The following is a 14,960-nucleotide window of genomic DNA, read 5'->3' as shown; positions in this document are numbered from 1 at the left end:
GGCAAAGAGGGAGAGAGGGAGGGAGGAAAGAAGGAAGAGAAAGAAAGAAATATTGATTTGTTGTTCCACTTATTTATGCATTTGTTGGTTGATTCTTGTATGTACCCTGACCAGGGACTGAACTTGCAACCTTGGTGTATCTGGGCAAGGCTCTAACCAACCGAGCTACCTGGCCAGGGTTCAGTACACTCTTTTTAAAAAAATTATTATATGTATTTATTTCAAGAGAGAGGGAAAAGGAGGGGAAGAGAAACATCAATGTGTGGTTGCCTCTCTCGTGCACCCACTACTGGGGACCTGGCCCACAGCCCAGGCAGGTGCCTTGATTGGGAATCAAACAGGCAACCCTTTGGTTCGCAGGCTGGCACTCAGTTCACTGAGCCACACCAGCCAGGGCTCAATACAATCTTATAAAGCTTTTCTTCTCTCCCCTTGTGGCCCTCCCAAGTATGCTGTACAGTGAACTTATATTGAAATTTGGTCAAATAAAACTGCCAGGTCTTTTTTTCTGAGTACCACTATCAAGTCAGGTTTTCTTCCTAGCACTGAAATAATTTTAAATCTGAATCATATTTAACCATTCTTGCTTTGTTGTCTGTAAATTTGATAATACCTTCTATGGAGCTTGTGGTGTCTTCACCCAAAGGGCTAGAAATTTCCCTCATTTCAACGTGAATCATTATTCAACTCTCTCAGTTTGCTTCAATAGCTAGGAATCCACCTGGCTAATGATTATCCAGTCATACCCTCGACTTAGCCCAAAGATGTCAACAGAGACACCAAGTGTCTTTTTGGATTCAGTGGGCATTGTTCCTCTGAGCCAGTCTAAGCCATGCAGTGTCTCTGACACATGGCAGTGCGTTTGGAGGTGAGCCTGTAGGCCCTAAGACGTAAGCACCTACACTGGGTGTTGGCTCCTGTGAGCAGGAATGAGACAGCCTGTGTCATAGTCACCTCTTCCCTCTTGTGCGTGCATCGAGGACCAGATGCGTTGGATCTGTGTTTTATCGGGAGAGGAAACTATAAGGTAAATGCAACCCAATAAAAACTCATGGGAGAATTACTCACTGGAGAAGGGTCTGAGAGCGCTTGTGTTCCTCACTCCAACTTTTCAAAAAGTTTTTACAAAGTTTCCATTTATGGCCCTATTGTGAGTATGCTGGGCAAGACAACACTGACCTAGTGTTTAGATTTTATGACCTTTACCCTTGTCTTGACACAGTTGGTACTAGATAATCACTGTTTCCAGTGGAAATTTCCTCATTAAAGGTGACTTAGAAAGATAAACTTTGGATGTTGACTGTTTTAAAGAAAATGGAAGCATGTATGTCTTTTTTTTGCTTTTATTCTCACCAAATATGCATAAGAGAAGGTGCATCCTTTTTGAGGGGTCATTTGGGTCCAGATGGGAGACACATAACTAACAATGTGCGGAGGGGAGAGAAGACTCGGTCACCACATCTAGTCACATGAAACAGGGTTTCTCTTTTAACACGCTGGGGCTCTGTTACCTGTATGGAAACCCAGTTTGGGGGCATTACTATCTTAATTCAATTTCTTTAGGGTAAGGAAAATTTTTGTGCATGATAAAATTCTTTTAAGTGAAAAATGGTCACAAACAAAGCAGATGATGTCTTGAGGAGACAGGACTATTATACACCTTAATTCATAGGCAAAGGCTAAAGGCCAAAGGCCTAATGGGAAAGCAGACAGTGAAGTCAATGACAACAAAATCACAACTACCAACAACTGAACCTAAAAAAATAAAAACAACAAAAACAAAAACTAAGCAAATAGAACAAGGACAGAATCAGAGAAATGGACATCACCCGGAGGGTTTTCAATTGGGAGGGGGGAATGGGGGGAAGGTACAGGGAATAAGAAGCATAATTGGTAGGCATAAAATAGACAGGGGGAGGTGAGGAATGGTATAGGAAACAGAATTCAAACAACTTATATATACAACCCATGGACATGAACTAGGGATGGAATGCTGGAGGGTTGGGGGGTGCAGTGCAGAGGGGGGGAAATTAGGAAAACTGTGATAGCATAATCAGTAAAATATATTTAAAAAAAGAAAGTTAAGTCATTCCCTAGTGGTTAAGGCAAGTACAAAATCATATCCATTTTTAAAGAGCTGTTTTCTCTCTTTTGCCTATAACACAATGTGGTTTGTCAAGTCTAAAGAGCTACAGATAGTCCATCTTTCACCACATTATTTTTGGAAGACTCTGGTGTCAACAGATCAGGCAATGAGTCTTCAAGGTAATGCTCAGTTATTTAGGTAACAAGCAAGGTTTGTGTCAGAGGAAAACCATCTAGCAGGTGGCATCACGTCTGCATTAGGTGGCATCTCTCTTCACTGTAGGATCTTAAAATTAAACTTTTAGAAATCAAGCCCACTATATAGTAACATAAAATATTTAAGAACTTGCCCTTAGCACCACAATGATGCCTACAAAACCCAAAACAGTTGCAAATTTCCTGGATTAATAACTAAGGGAGGCTGCACTGTGTGGCTCAGTCCATAGCTCTGAACCATTACAATTACAATTGTAATTGTCCAATTACAATTTTTATAGCGATCCACCACTCAGAGTGCCTCGCTGACACTATGCTCTGATGTGGAAAAAAAGAGTACGCAGGTGGGCTATTCAAATAGGCTTTACAGAATAAGTCCTTAGTTTTAAAATATGCTAGAGAATATCTTCCTTGTGAGTATTTGATTTTGTTGCTGTTCTTTGATAGATTTTTAATATTGAATGTGAACCTAAAAAAGAACACCACAGCACTTTATTTCTCTTATGTACTTCAGGGTTTAAATATTTTTTTTTCTTTTACTGATTCTGGAGAGAGGGGATAGGAGAGAGAAATAGAAGAAAAGAATCACCAATGTGACAGAGAAACATTGATTGGTTGCCTCTTGCATGTGCCTTGACTGGGGACCAAACCCACAACCCAGACATATGCCCTGACCAGGAATCAAACTTGCAGCTTTTTGGTTTGTGGAATGACGTCCAACCAGCTGAGCCACATGGGCCACATGAATGTATAAAAGAAATGTTAAGACACTAGCTTGAAAAAATACATGCACCTCTATGCTCATTGCAGCATCATTTATAATAGCCAAGACCTGGAAACAGCTCAATTGCCCACCAATAGACGGTGGACACTTTATGAACGGATAAAAAAAAAGCAGTGGTACATTTGTACAATGGAATACAAGTTGGTAATAATGAAAATTTTAGCTTTTGTGACAGCATGGATGGACCCAGAGAACATTATGCTAAGTGAAAGAAGGCAGTTGGAGAAAGACAAGTACCCTATGATCCCACTTGCATGAGGAATCTAATGAAAATAACCTGATGAACACAACAGAAACAATGGCATGGATACACAGAACAGACAGAGGAGAGGGAAGTCGTGGGCCTGGGGGAAAAAGTGAGGGATTAACAAACACATACACACATGTATATAACACACAGACACAGGTAACAGTGTGTGACAGCCAGAGGGAAAGGGAGGTGGGGGTAGGGAGAGGTGGACAACGTGGGGAAAGATGGGGACGGAAGGAGACTTTCTTGGGGAGACAGACACACAAGGCAGTGTGCAGATGACGTTTTATTGAGTTGTACACCTGAAACCTGTGCCCTAATAAATTCAATAAAGTTAAAAAATGCAATAACAAAGGAAAGAAATATGAGTTCATTCCTGTGGATAGTAATGCAGCTTTATTGTGTGCAGCTTTTTCTACACCAAGCACTAGCGTTTCGACATGAAGTAAGGTAAGATTTAAAACGATAAAGTTATTGTTAAGGAGATACACTGGGCGATAGAAAAGCTGAAGAGAGTTTTTTTTCTGAAACTGAAAAACAGACCAGTCTGGAAAACAGAAAAGATAAAAAGTACCATGGGTTGCTAAGACCATAAAAAACCAGCTTTGGGGACCCAAGGCGGTGACACTGACTGAGTGTGGGAGTGAAAGGGGCCAGGCAATCATCTCCAAAAGGAGGGTGGGATTCCTGTGGATGTTTAAGGTGTGTGCTTGGCAATACTAATCTTGAAATTTTCTTCCGTGTCTCTAAAGCTCTAGATTTTTCCTGTTGCCTTTAGGCAGCATAATATTTTTTATTTCACATCAAGTCCATTTGGATTAGACAAGAGCAAGGTTCCAATCTTGTGCCTGGCCACCAAGGTCATACCTCAGGTACACAGTGGGAGGCAACCTGAAGACTTACACAGAGCACATTTAGTTTGTTTTTCTCATTTAAAAAGTTTTACTGTTCTGTTGTGGTTTTCTTATTGAGTAGACAGACTCCCAGAGGAAAAATAAGTGCTGTGAATTTACTGTCTGCTACCAAATTGGAATTTAGGCCTATATTTAGTTGAAGAGAGATCCCAAGGGTCACTGAAAATAAAAATCGCCAGGCAAAACCAACTACGGAAGAACTGTGCCCCTGACCATGGCTGAGTTTGAGCACACACATAACGCTCGGGAACAGCTGTCCCGAAACCCTTCTGTCCAGAACCCGCTCTTCCCCTGGAGTGTCTGAACTCTTGCTCTGCATCAGCTTTGGCTCTCTAAACAGCCATTCGTGACGTGCATACTCTGGGTGACGTGGGCAACAAAGGAGGCAAAGTCCCACCACTTATTAAAACCATGAGAAGAGAAGCATGTCCTTGCTTTAGTGATCTCACTGGCAAATATGCCAAAAGACTGACGATATCTAATACAAGATCCCAAATCCTCTAATACAAGATACAAAAACTTGCAATATACATTAGGCTAGTTAGAATTCATAATTGTCTGGACTGTGGACAGATAAGACAAACCTACGAGGAGGAACATAATGTAAGTGTGGCAGAAAGCTGGAATCGCGAGGCATGAAATACAAAGATACATGTGTTACCGAGGCATGTCCCCTGGCCCTGAGGTATGTAGTCAAGGAGGTCACAGTGTACTGTGAGGCAGAGAGTTGGAGCTGATGTGGGGCTCCAAGAAAATGTTCACCAGAGGAATGTGGTGATTCATTTATGTCCAGAAATCCCAAGTAAAAAAATTTCAAGATATACAAAGGATCAAATTATATAATGTATGTGATTCCATTTGAAAACTCATTCCTCTTACATTATATTATCTAGATTACAAGAGTAAAAAAATCAAATTACAGTCACATGAAACTTTTATAAAAAGAAATCAAATCTATTTTTATGAAATTGTATAGTTCAGTTATTTTCAAGTGGGTCTTTTCTTAGGTCACCGTATTTATAATTCCATTTACATCTGTATAATTTTTCAAACCAAAGAACAAAAGGCAGTCAATAGAAATCTACATGTTCATTTCCAAAACTCCCTTCAGTTTCCAGGCCAGTCACACATGGCGATGTCGACTTGTCCTCCAGACACGGACGGCTACCAGAGTGCCCCAGTTTACGGGGCGTGCAGGCCTCTGCTCATTAGGAACGCTTTTTGGTTTGGCTCACGATTCAAGAAATTCTGGAGCATGTCCATGCCGTCCAGAGATCCCCCAGGTTTCAGGATTAGGTTTCTGTATTTCATTCCAACCTAATAAAATAAAACATCATGCCTAACAATTCATGGTCACAGTGATTTTCCAACCCTTAGAAGCAATAGAGAAAGGGGTAGGGGTGCAAACAAAAGGGACTTCAGCTCTACTCTGTCTGGATGTTCTCTCTTGCTTGGGGCTGCGGCTCTGCAGTATTTTTTTATTTTGGTAGCTAAGAGATCTGGAGCTTAGACCTCCAGTCTTCTACACTTCCCTTTATTACTGTCTTGTTGCTTTTGATTCTCAGCAGTGAATTGACCATGTGAACAAACAGAGAAACAAAAAATAGCCAGATGGAATGTATAACAGGTTCTTGTGTGTTACTTCCCTCTCAAATACAATTTCAAAAGGGTCAGCAAAGCAAGTGCTCAAGAAGTCCATGAGCAGGGGTTCTGTGCACCTGGAAACGGCGACACAGCTCCTGCCAAATGGCTTCTGCTCTGTTTTTACGAGGGGCTCACAAAACCCCCACTAATCCTTGTGGATGACGGGGCGGGAGGGATAGCACATGGCCCACATGCAGGGCGAGACATTTCTGTGGCCCAGCGCTGGGCATGAGGAGCTTTGTGAAGTTTTCTTTGGGGAGCAGATCTGCAATTTAAAAATACATCACAGTTCCCCTGCCTTTATTTACATAATCACATGAGCAGATCAAGTGAAAGAAAAGAACTGTAACTCAATATCTGTGTTATTCAATATCTTCACTTCCTTTTCACTGTCCTTTTAGGGAAGTGAGGCAAGACAACTCAATGATGCATAATTCTAAATATATACATAAAACAATAGTTCACAGAGTAACACTCTTAAATTTATATCCATCATATTTGATCATAGGACCAAGAATCTTTTTGAGTACAAGAATGCTAGACAATTTCCAGAGACAAAAGTACTCTAACTTTTGACTTACAACGGGTTGTTACGTGTTTGAGGAAATGGAATGGGCCCTGGCTGGGTAGCTCAGTTGGTTAGAGCATTGTCCCCACAGCCAAAGTTGCGGGTTCAATCTTCAGTCAAAGCATATACAACAATCAACCAATGAATACACGATTGAGTGCAGCAACAAATTCATGTTGCTCTCTCTCTCTCCTCCCTCCCTTCTCTCTCTCAAAAATCAACAAATAATAAAAAAAATATTAAGCAAATAAAATGCAAAAGAACAAAATCTACCAAGTTAGATACAAAACTATGTAATATCCTAGCAGGTCATAAAACGAAACCTCTGGGTTATCTTTTGGTATAAACAGAAACCATCACCTTATTAATCATCTATAGCCTATTGCCAACTGTACAGTCTGCGCGCTAATCAGTAGTAAATGATGAGTCCAATAGGTCCTTTCCTGTGAACTTTAGGGCAGCACTGTCCAACAGAAATACAATGTGAGCCACGTATAGAACTTTAAATTTTCTCATAATCCCATTTTAAAAGGTAAAAAACACAGAGGTGAAATTACCTACAATCATTTATTTTATTTAAACCAGTATATCTATAATCACATGTATCAATATAAAAAATTACTGAGATTTTTTTAGTGTGAGTCCTCCAAATCTAGAAGACTTTTTACAATTCTTCAGTTAAATTTATCTGCAGACTAATAAAAATATTTCAATCCTTTTACTGTAGAAACATTGTGTATACTAATGGCAGAGAAGACAGTATGATGAACCCTCATGGACCTATCGTCCAGCTGCCACGCTAACACTTATCTGCAGAAATTCTTAGTGTTTACGATCTAAGAATCTTTATTTATTAAAAAGACATGTCATTGCACAAATATGACAGAAACATTTGTGAAAAATCTAAATAATGTAAAAAATAAATCATCCCAATGCTGACATATCTTGTACGGAGAGCTGTATTTAGGTGGAAAAAAATAAGAAAGCCTCTAGCTAGCCGCGTGGTGTGAAGAGCCAGCTCGTGCCACCGCGGAATGGCAAAGTCATGGCAGAGCAGGGGACCCGCCTGCCGTGCAGTCCCCTCAATAGGTGGCTCAGTGCAGCTCTGGTCCTCCCCTGCTCTGAGCTCCAAACAAACTGATTCAATTTCCTGAATTACAGAGCGATGGTCTTTTAATAGTTTCATTTCCTTTGCAATGAGGCTTGGAGAAGAGTTTGAGTCATTTCGGTAATAGGATCTTGCTTCTCTTAACAAAAGGATGTTAAGTGAATTTTTGCATTTTTAGGAAGGTACTGGGCCCTCTGGGTGAGAGAACATGGTCTGGGAGACTTACACCGCAGGTGGAAGGAGGCCTTGTGGTAAGCTGTTTTAGTTTGTTCACAAAGTAAAGAACTTTGACTTTGAGGAAAGCAGGAAGAGAAACTCTACGACAATCGCTAACATTTTTCATGCTAAAACATTCCTTCAGGAGGATCTGCATATAGTAAGAGCTCCTACTACCTGTTCTGTGAAAGAAAACCACCATCGGTCACCTCTGTGGTTTTTCATGCTGACGTGTATCTTTTGGCAACAGTGCAAGTCCCATCTAACAAGTTAGGATGTTTTCTATCGTCAGGTCAGGAGTTTAGGAGCCAGACTCAGGCTTGATTCTTGGCTTCACCCTTAGCTATGTGACCTTGGGCCTTGGTCTCCCTACCTGTAGAATGGGAATATGCCTACCTTACAGTGTGTGGGGAATTGGAGGGAATGATTTTAGTACACTGCCTATTCCCTGCTACAATAGCTGGCATTAGTATTCAGTAAACCTTAGTCATTTATCCCTCCTTTCATTTCCTTCCCTCTCACACTGCTCCTAAGTTCAGTTTCTTATGCAAAGTTCAGGGAAACAAATGTGTTCCTGGTTTGGTATTTCCTTAAAATTACTTCTGTGTCCTACTAAAGACAACAAAAAGTACAAGAGACTGCACCTCCACTATTAGTATGGATTAGAATATATAATTTAGTAGGAATTGTCATATTAAGTAGGAGAGACAAGGCACTCATTTAGATCTAAATGAGTAGCCTTTATTTGAGGTAATACTTTAAGAGCGATCATAACTGTCAGAATGAAGGACGCCCACCATCTGACGATGAGAATACCATAAAAATGGGAAACGGATTGGGTCTCCTGCTATCTCTGGCACCCCTGAAGCAGCACGTACAAGGTCTCACTGCCTTCCAAACCTCCCTCCTTCTCTTCCTCCTTCTCATTATGATTGACCCTGGGGAGTGAAGCTGGAGTTGGCTCCTTCCTACACTGAGTGACAGGCCTCAGGACAGACAGCATCCACCCAAGGACGAGGGATGGTGATCAGGCACCTCACAGGCTAACCAGCCTGCTTTCAAAGTGGACTTTGCCATCTTTCCTTCTAACACCCATCTGCAATCTCCTTCCCAACATTACCCCCTTTGTTTTCTATGAGTGTGGGGAGATTGTGGGTGGAAAAACAATACCTTTGACAGTAACAAAGAAGGAGGGAGAGAGTAAAAGAATGGTGCTGGTAGTGAGGGAGATAAAATGAGAACAGTGGTAGGAATCTTGGCTTGATTAGAAGTGGCTTTCTTGAAACCTTAAGCAAAGTTTCAGTTTGTGAGGATGGAAGGATAAATCTTTACTTAAGGGGAGGGAGAAGACTGGGAGAAAAATGGTACCCTGGGTAGTAGTATGTGTTGGGGGGGGTACAGAAATGGGAGTAGATGGGAGGAACTACCAGTTAGGTCCAAAGAGGTACCCACTTGTAACAGTGCTAATTAAATGTAGCAGGCTGGAAGCAGACAACAAACACAAAGATGAATAAAACCTTTTTTCAAAGATGAAAAAGATTCCTTTTACAAGGGCTTTATGATCTAGGAGGTGAGATAAAGAAATAGACAGTTAACAAGGCAAGTTATTAGGAGCCTAAGAGAAACACAAAGAAGGGCCGTGAGGACTCAAAGGAAGAAAACTGCTTCTAGCTGGTTGGGATTCAAGACTTAGAAGGTCTGGCCTTGCATATATCCAGGAAGCTGGTTGGAAATCAATCCTATTTCCTTTCTTTGTTCTTTAAATTAGGCAAAATCTAACTCCCTTAGAAGAGGCTGAAGTGTACCAAAAACCAGCTCTTGGGTAGGTCAGGAGAGATGTAGTGGAGGTTAATCCATTTGAAGGACTGTCGAGAGAGGAAATTTCATCTTCTCCTTTAGCAATACATTACAGCAGGAACTGGATTCTGCTTTGACAGGCACTGGACTGCTTAGCTGTATAGTATACACTCTTCGCCAGGCAATTCCTTTTCATGTTTAACCAAGATTCTTTGTGTTTCTGTGTCTGGTCTGTTATTGCAAGTAAGATCTAGCTGCTTCTTTATGGCATTACACATTAAACTGTAATAGGAACACTTTATCTTGACTTTCTTGGTATTCCTTTCAGCAGTGATACTTGGTTGTATTTCTTCCTCACTGATGGAGAAAACAAAGCTTAGCAATTTCTCTACATGCAAAAGAGGAGGAAGATAATTCTAGCTTAACAATATAATTGCCTCTGAATCCACAATGTCTATTACCTCTTAGGAAATTTTCCCACAATGAAGCTGCCTTATAAAAAGAAATGGCCCTAGTTAAAAGCCCCCATTTTTTCAACCCTATGATTAGCTGCTGGATTTTGAAACTATATTTGGTGACCTTAAAGAGCTCTTAGAGCTTACTGAGAAAGTGTTAATCCCAAGCAGTTCCCTTCCAGTTATTTAAGAGATTCCAGCTGGAGAAGTAAAAGGCATGTCTGGTAATGAGGCTTCTCCATTTTCCACCAGAAACAAAAACTTTAGATGACATTTAACCAACTAAAACAGTTAAGGCGCTATCTCTATTTACTATGAAGAATATAAAAAACTTCAGAAAAAAATAGAGGTAGCAAACTTTTAGGCCATTATAGGTAGGTGGTCAGTTCTAACACTTGGATAGAAGCCCTCAAAATACAATGAAGATAATTGCACCATAAAATATTCTATTGCTACCAAATGACATTCAAAAGACTGCAGGTTTACATTTGATCCTTCCTATTACTGTTTTCTCAGTAAGTTGTACTCTTTCTACAGCTCTGCTTGCTATGAAATGTAATGGTTCTCAGAGCCAAGTCTGGGCTTTGCAGGATGGCAAGAGGTTACAGAGAGAGGGCCTGGCAATGTTCTTTTGTTGATACCAGTGACCGTGACCAGGGGGGCCAACAATTCATGATCTTTCAGTGCCCAGCCTCTCTAGAGGCTGGAGACTAAGAATAGGAGGTACTAACTCCTTGAAAGGCCGGCCTGCTATCTTCCCAAAATGATCAAAATACATGCCAGAAAGGGCAAGGGCCTTGAGAAAATGAATCTGCCTGATATATTGTGATTACTCGATACCCATGACTTCAGATTAAACACAGTGTTCAAACTGAAGCAATAAAAATTCTGCCTCTTCATCACAACATAAAAATTCTTCCTCTTTATAGCATAAAAATTCTTACTCTTCATCGCAACATAGTTGTAATAATGACCTACAGTTTTTATAGAATAGAATTGTCATAGCAAAGGATTAATTTTTAATGGTGGGTATTTGAATGTTGTAAATCAGGTGGTATTTCAGAGCAAACATTTGTAAAAACACAAACCACCACCACCACCAACAGTACACTGCAGGAGGGAATAAAATGGCTATTTCAAAAGCTGGTCCAGTGCCCACCAGAAAAGCACGTGAGGGTGACTACAGAGGGGTTCTTCTTGGGCCCCAGAGCCACGGTGCTAGTGCTGCGCCAGCAGGGGGCAAGGAATGGTGTGATGTTCCAGAGTATTTGACAGGAAAGGAAAAGGGAGGAATTAAAGCCAGCTTCATGGCTTTAGATGAGTAACAGTAGACAGAGCTGTTGGATCCAAAATTTAGTAAAATTGAGAACGGTTTTTAACATCACAAGGAAACAAGTCCAAGTTGTTGGGAGTCTTGCGTTCTCCAAGTTCAACCCAACGCCTTTGTTTAAATTAAGAGTGGTCTGGCTGCCTGCCAAGCTGTGGAACTTGAGAATAGGAGGAAGTTTAGAAACATAATGGCAGGACTGCTTCTGCTGGACGTGCCAGTTCCTTGGGATCCACTGGGATCCGTACCGTGTCCTTTGGCTGTCGCCTCGACAGCTGACCGAGGACAGCGCAGTGGAGGGGGCTGGGGTGCACTCATGAGAGCGAAAGCACAGAGGCGGGGAAGGAGGTTACGGCAGCAGCACTTATACCAGGAAACCTCGACAACTAACGAGAGCCTGTAAGAGGTCATGATTGTGCCTTCGTATTTCTGTATCTTGTGTCTCTTTAAACATTCTTCTCTGATTTCTATGGTAATCTATATTCTATGTAAAAGAAAAAGCTCCATACAAGTACAGAGAAATATTTAACAATCACTCATAAATTTATCACCCAAAAATAACAATGACAATTTCAAGTACTTTTCCCCTAAATATATACTTTATTTTATTTACTGATTTTAAGAGAGAGAGGAAGTGGGGGGGGAGACAGTGAGTTGTTTCACTTATTTTATATATCATTGGTTGATTCTTGTGTGCCCTGACTGAGGATCAAACCTGCAACCTTGGTGCATTAAGACAATGCACTTGCCACCTGAAACTACCTGACAGGGCCTAAACATATGTTTTAAAAATTTGCATCCTATGTTATGAAACATTTAATAATCTGATTTTTTCACTCTCTATAACAGTTGTATTTTCCAGACAAGAGAAAAGCTTGTTTGAAGCCTTCATTTTGTGCCCGAGTCTGCTCTTCTGTTCAGAGGGCGGGAAGGCCACTTTTGGTTTTGATGATCTAGAATTTTTCATGTGAGTGGCCATCCGAGTACGGTCTTTAAGAATGGGAAGGTTTTGGTTTTTTTTAAGGTTTTGCTTATTTATTTTTTTTGAGAGAGGGGAAGGGAAGGGAAGGAGTAAGAGAGAGAGAAACATCAATGTATGGTTGCCTCTCGTGAGCCCCCTGCTGGGGACCTGGCCCAAAACCCAGGCATGTGCCCTGACTGGGAATTGAACCAGTGACCTTTGATTCACAGGCTGGTGTTCAATCCACTGAGCTATACCAGCCAGGGCAAGAATGGTAAGGTTTTTGAGAGGCATGGACAAAGAAGGCATACATTTTTTTGGAAGGCACACATTCTAAGTGGAAAAAATAGAATGAAGGAATGGGAAGGTGGAAAGACCTATAGGAACACAGAAATTCGGTTAACACACAGGGAGTTCTGGGAATTAAGGAAGGAATTTGCTAACCTCAGGGCTGTGAACAAAGAGAGAAAAACAAGAAGTAATAAGTTACACACACAAAAAATAAAAGGTAGACAAGGGCTTTTAAAAGTTGGCGATTGGGTCCTCAGTGGTAATGTTGGAGGAAAGATAACTTTCCAGATCAGTGGATGGAGGTAATAGCTAGGAAACAGAGGGTGCAAAGGCTGTTTCTTATACTAAGAAATGAGACTGTGAAAGAAAGAGCACTTGAGTCATAGCACTGAATTTATGAGAACTAACAGCAATAATCCCAGTTTCCTTTCAAGATGGCAAACTAGGAAGGCTTAGTACTGGAGGAATCACCTCTGGGGACATAAGAAAAGGAACCCTGATCTGTAGGAGAAAAAGAAAGATGAAGGCACTCACTCTCAGTGATCTTAATTTTCTCAGTAGAGAGCAGGGATCACCAGAGGAGAGAGAGGCGGTGGGGACTTGGGGGAACACAACAAGGGAACTGGAGCAGGACTGCCGAGCCACACGGTTTCCAGTGCAGCTCGGACAGCATGACTTTGTAGCTGGGCATGTTAATGGAGTCATACGATCTTCCCCAGAACACTCTGAATCCCAAGGGCAGCATCACTCCATGCCATGGTGGAGGAATCCAGGGCTGGGCACTGTCTGAAGGTCATGCAGAAGTCAGGGGCTGGCCATTGCCATCATAAATGAGGTAGCCAGGGAATGGAAGGAGATTTAAAGGGAAATAACAGCTCATGCAGGGTGGGATGGAAGACAGTGATTGAAAGGTTAGTATACAGAATGAAAGTACCCTAGAGGTGGGTTTTTTCATTACTATTGTTATTTTTGTTGCTGTGGTGGTGGTGGTGGTGGTAGTGGGGTGGGAGGGATAGTAGTCTAAATTACATCAATGTATTTTAGTGCATACTATGTAATCCTGAGACATAAAGTTTGAGGAACACATCAGTTGGTTGAAATAAGCAGAGAGAGCCTGATTTTGATAATTTGTTTTTCTAGTTTCTGAATCAAACAGAATGAAAAACACACTGGAAAATGTATTGGCCCTAGAAAAAAATCTGACAGCTGAGTCTTCTACAAGAGCGGAGGCCGGGGGACTGTAACTCAGGAAGGCTTGGCTGGCAGCCACCTGGCAGTCAATGCGCTGTACACGGAAAGATGGCTCAGGTTAATGAAGCAGCTTAAGTTACCCGAAGGCATTTAGGTTACAAACTGTGCTGTAGGTGGGGTATGTGGGCCACAGAGAAAGGGTGTCTCCCGCAGAAAATGCATAAGGAAAGCGTGTAGAGAATATCAAAATGTAAACAGACTGTGAATATCAGGAAGGAGTTTAGCTTTCTTACCCAATCACCTATAAAGCCAAAAGACTGCACAGCACATGTCAAAACTAGCAGCTATAAATGTGCAAGTTATAAACAAAGCTTTTATGCATTTTAATTATGCAATAATTAAATGAATTATGAATTTTAATTATGTAATATATTGGAATGCTAATAAGCAAGAAAATGCAGTAGGCTTTTTTTAAACTTATAGACTGAAAGTTAATCACTTGCTGCAACTTGGTATGTGATGATTTAAGAAGATGCAAGACTTTAAAGTTAAAAGCTATTACCAAATCTCTTACTTTAATATGTAGGTGTAATAACAATTTTACACTAGGTGTTCAAGGGGAGAAAACAACTACAAAATTAACAAAAAGAGGGAAAAATACAATACCTCTGGATTCATTATTCCTTCTTTTTTAAAACAGCTATAAAACATGTCCATGGAAAACACTTCACTCCACAGATATCCATAATATTGGCCATCATATCCCCCTGCCAAATGTCCGAAAGTAGCTGGCATATTTGTGCCTTTAAAGAAAGATACATTTCAATCAATGTGATGGCAAATGTTAATTACCAGGTTATCAGCTAGGTAAGGTTTCCCTACGGGAGCCCTGCTGTGGGAGGACAGGGAGATAGGATTTCACCTGCAGTACACCCTGGGTTTCTGTGTGCCCTTGGCCAAGATGTTTACAAACTTCTCTCCAGTGACGGCTCAACCTGAGGGCTGGTTTCGGCCCTTAGCGCTGGAATGCCGAACAGTGGTTTCAGAGACTCCGTCCACACCCACAGGACAGCTCAGAGTTTCAGAATCCCTCAGTCCTTTCTCAGGCCTTAGACACACATGAGTTCTACAAATACCCCAACAGCGAGCCTAT

At 41.2% G+C, this 14,960-nt stretch overlaps 1 protein-coding gene across 1 annotated transcript in view; it reads right to left on the bottom strand.

The window, feature by feature from the left end:
* Positions 1-3,714: 3,714 nt before the first annotated feature.
* NLN (neurolysin) overlaps positions 3,715-14,960 on the bottom strand; it is an 81,713-nt gene continuing 70,467 nt past the window's right edge. Inside the window, exons 12-13 of the mRNA XM_037150768.2 lie at positions 14,474-14,610; positions 3,715-5,566 (exon numbers count right to left, since the gene is read on the bottom strand). Of these exons, the coding sequence (XP_037006663.2) occupies positions 5,432-5,566; positions 14,474-14,610 (272 nt within the window). The 3' untranslated portion in view covers positions 3,715-5,431. The remainder of the gene's footprint in view (positions 5,567-14,473; positions 14,611-14,960) is intronic.

This window comes from Artibeus jamaicensis, unplaced genomic scaffold (assembly GCF_021234435.1).
Source record: "Artibeus jamaicensis isolate MK-2021 breed Jamaican fruit bat unplaced genomic scaffold, CSHL_Jam_final scaffold_369, whole genome shotgun sequence".
NCBI classification, from domain to species: Eukaryota; Metazoa; Chordata; class Mammalia; order Chiroptera; family Phyllostomidae; genus Artibeus; species Artibeus jamaicensis.
This window is presented reverse-complemented; position numbering and strand designations above follow the sequence as displayed.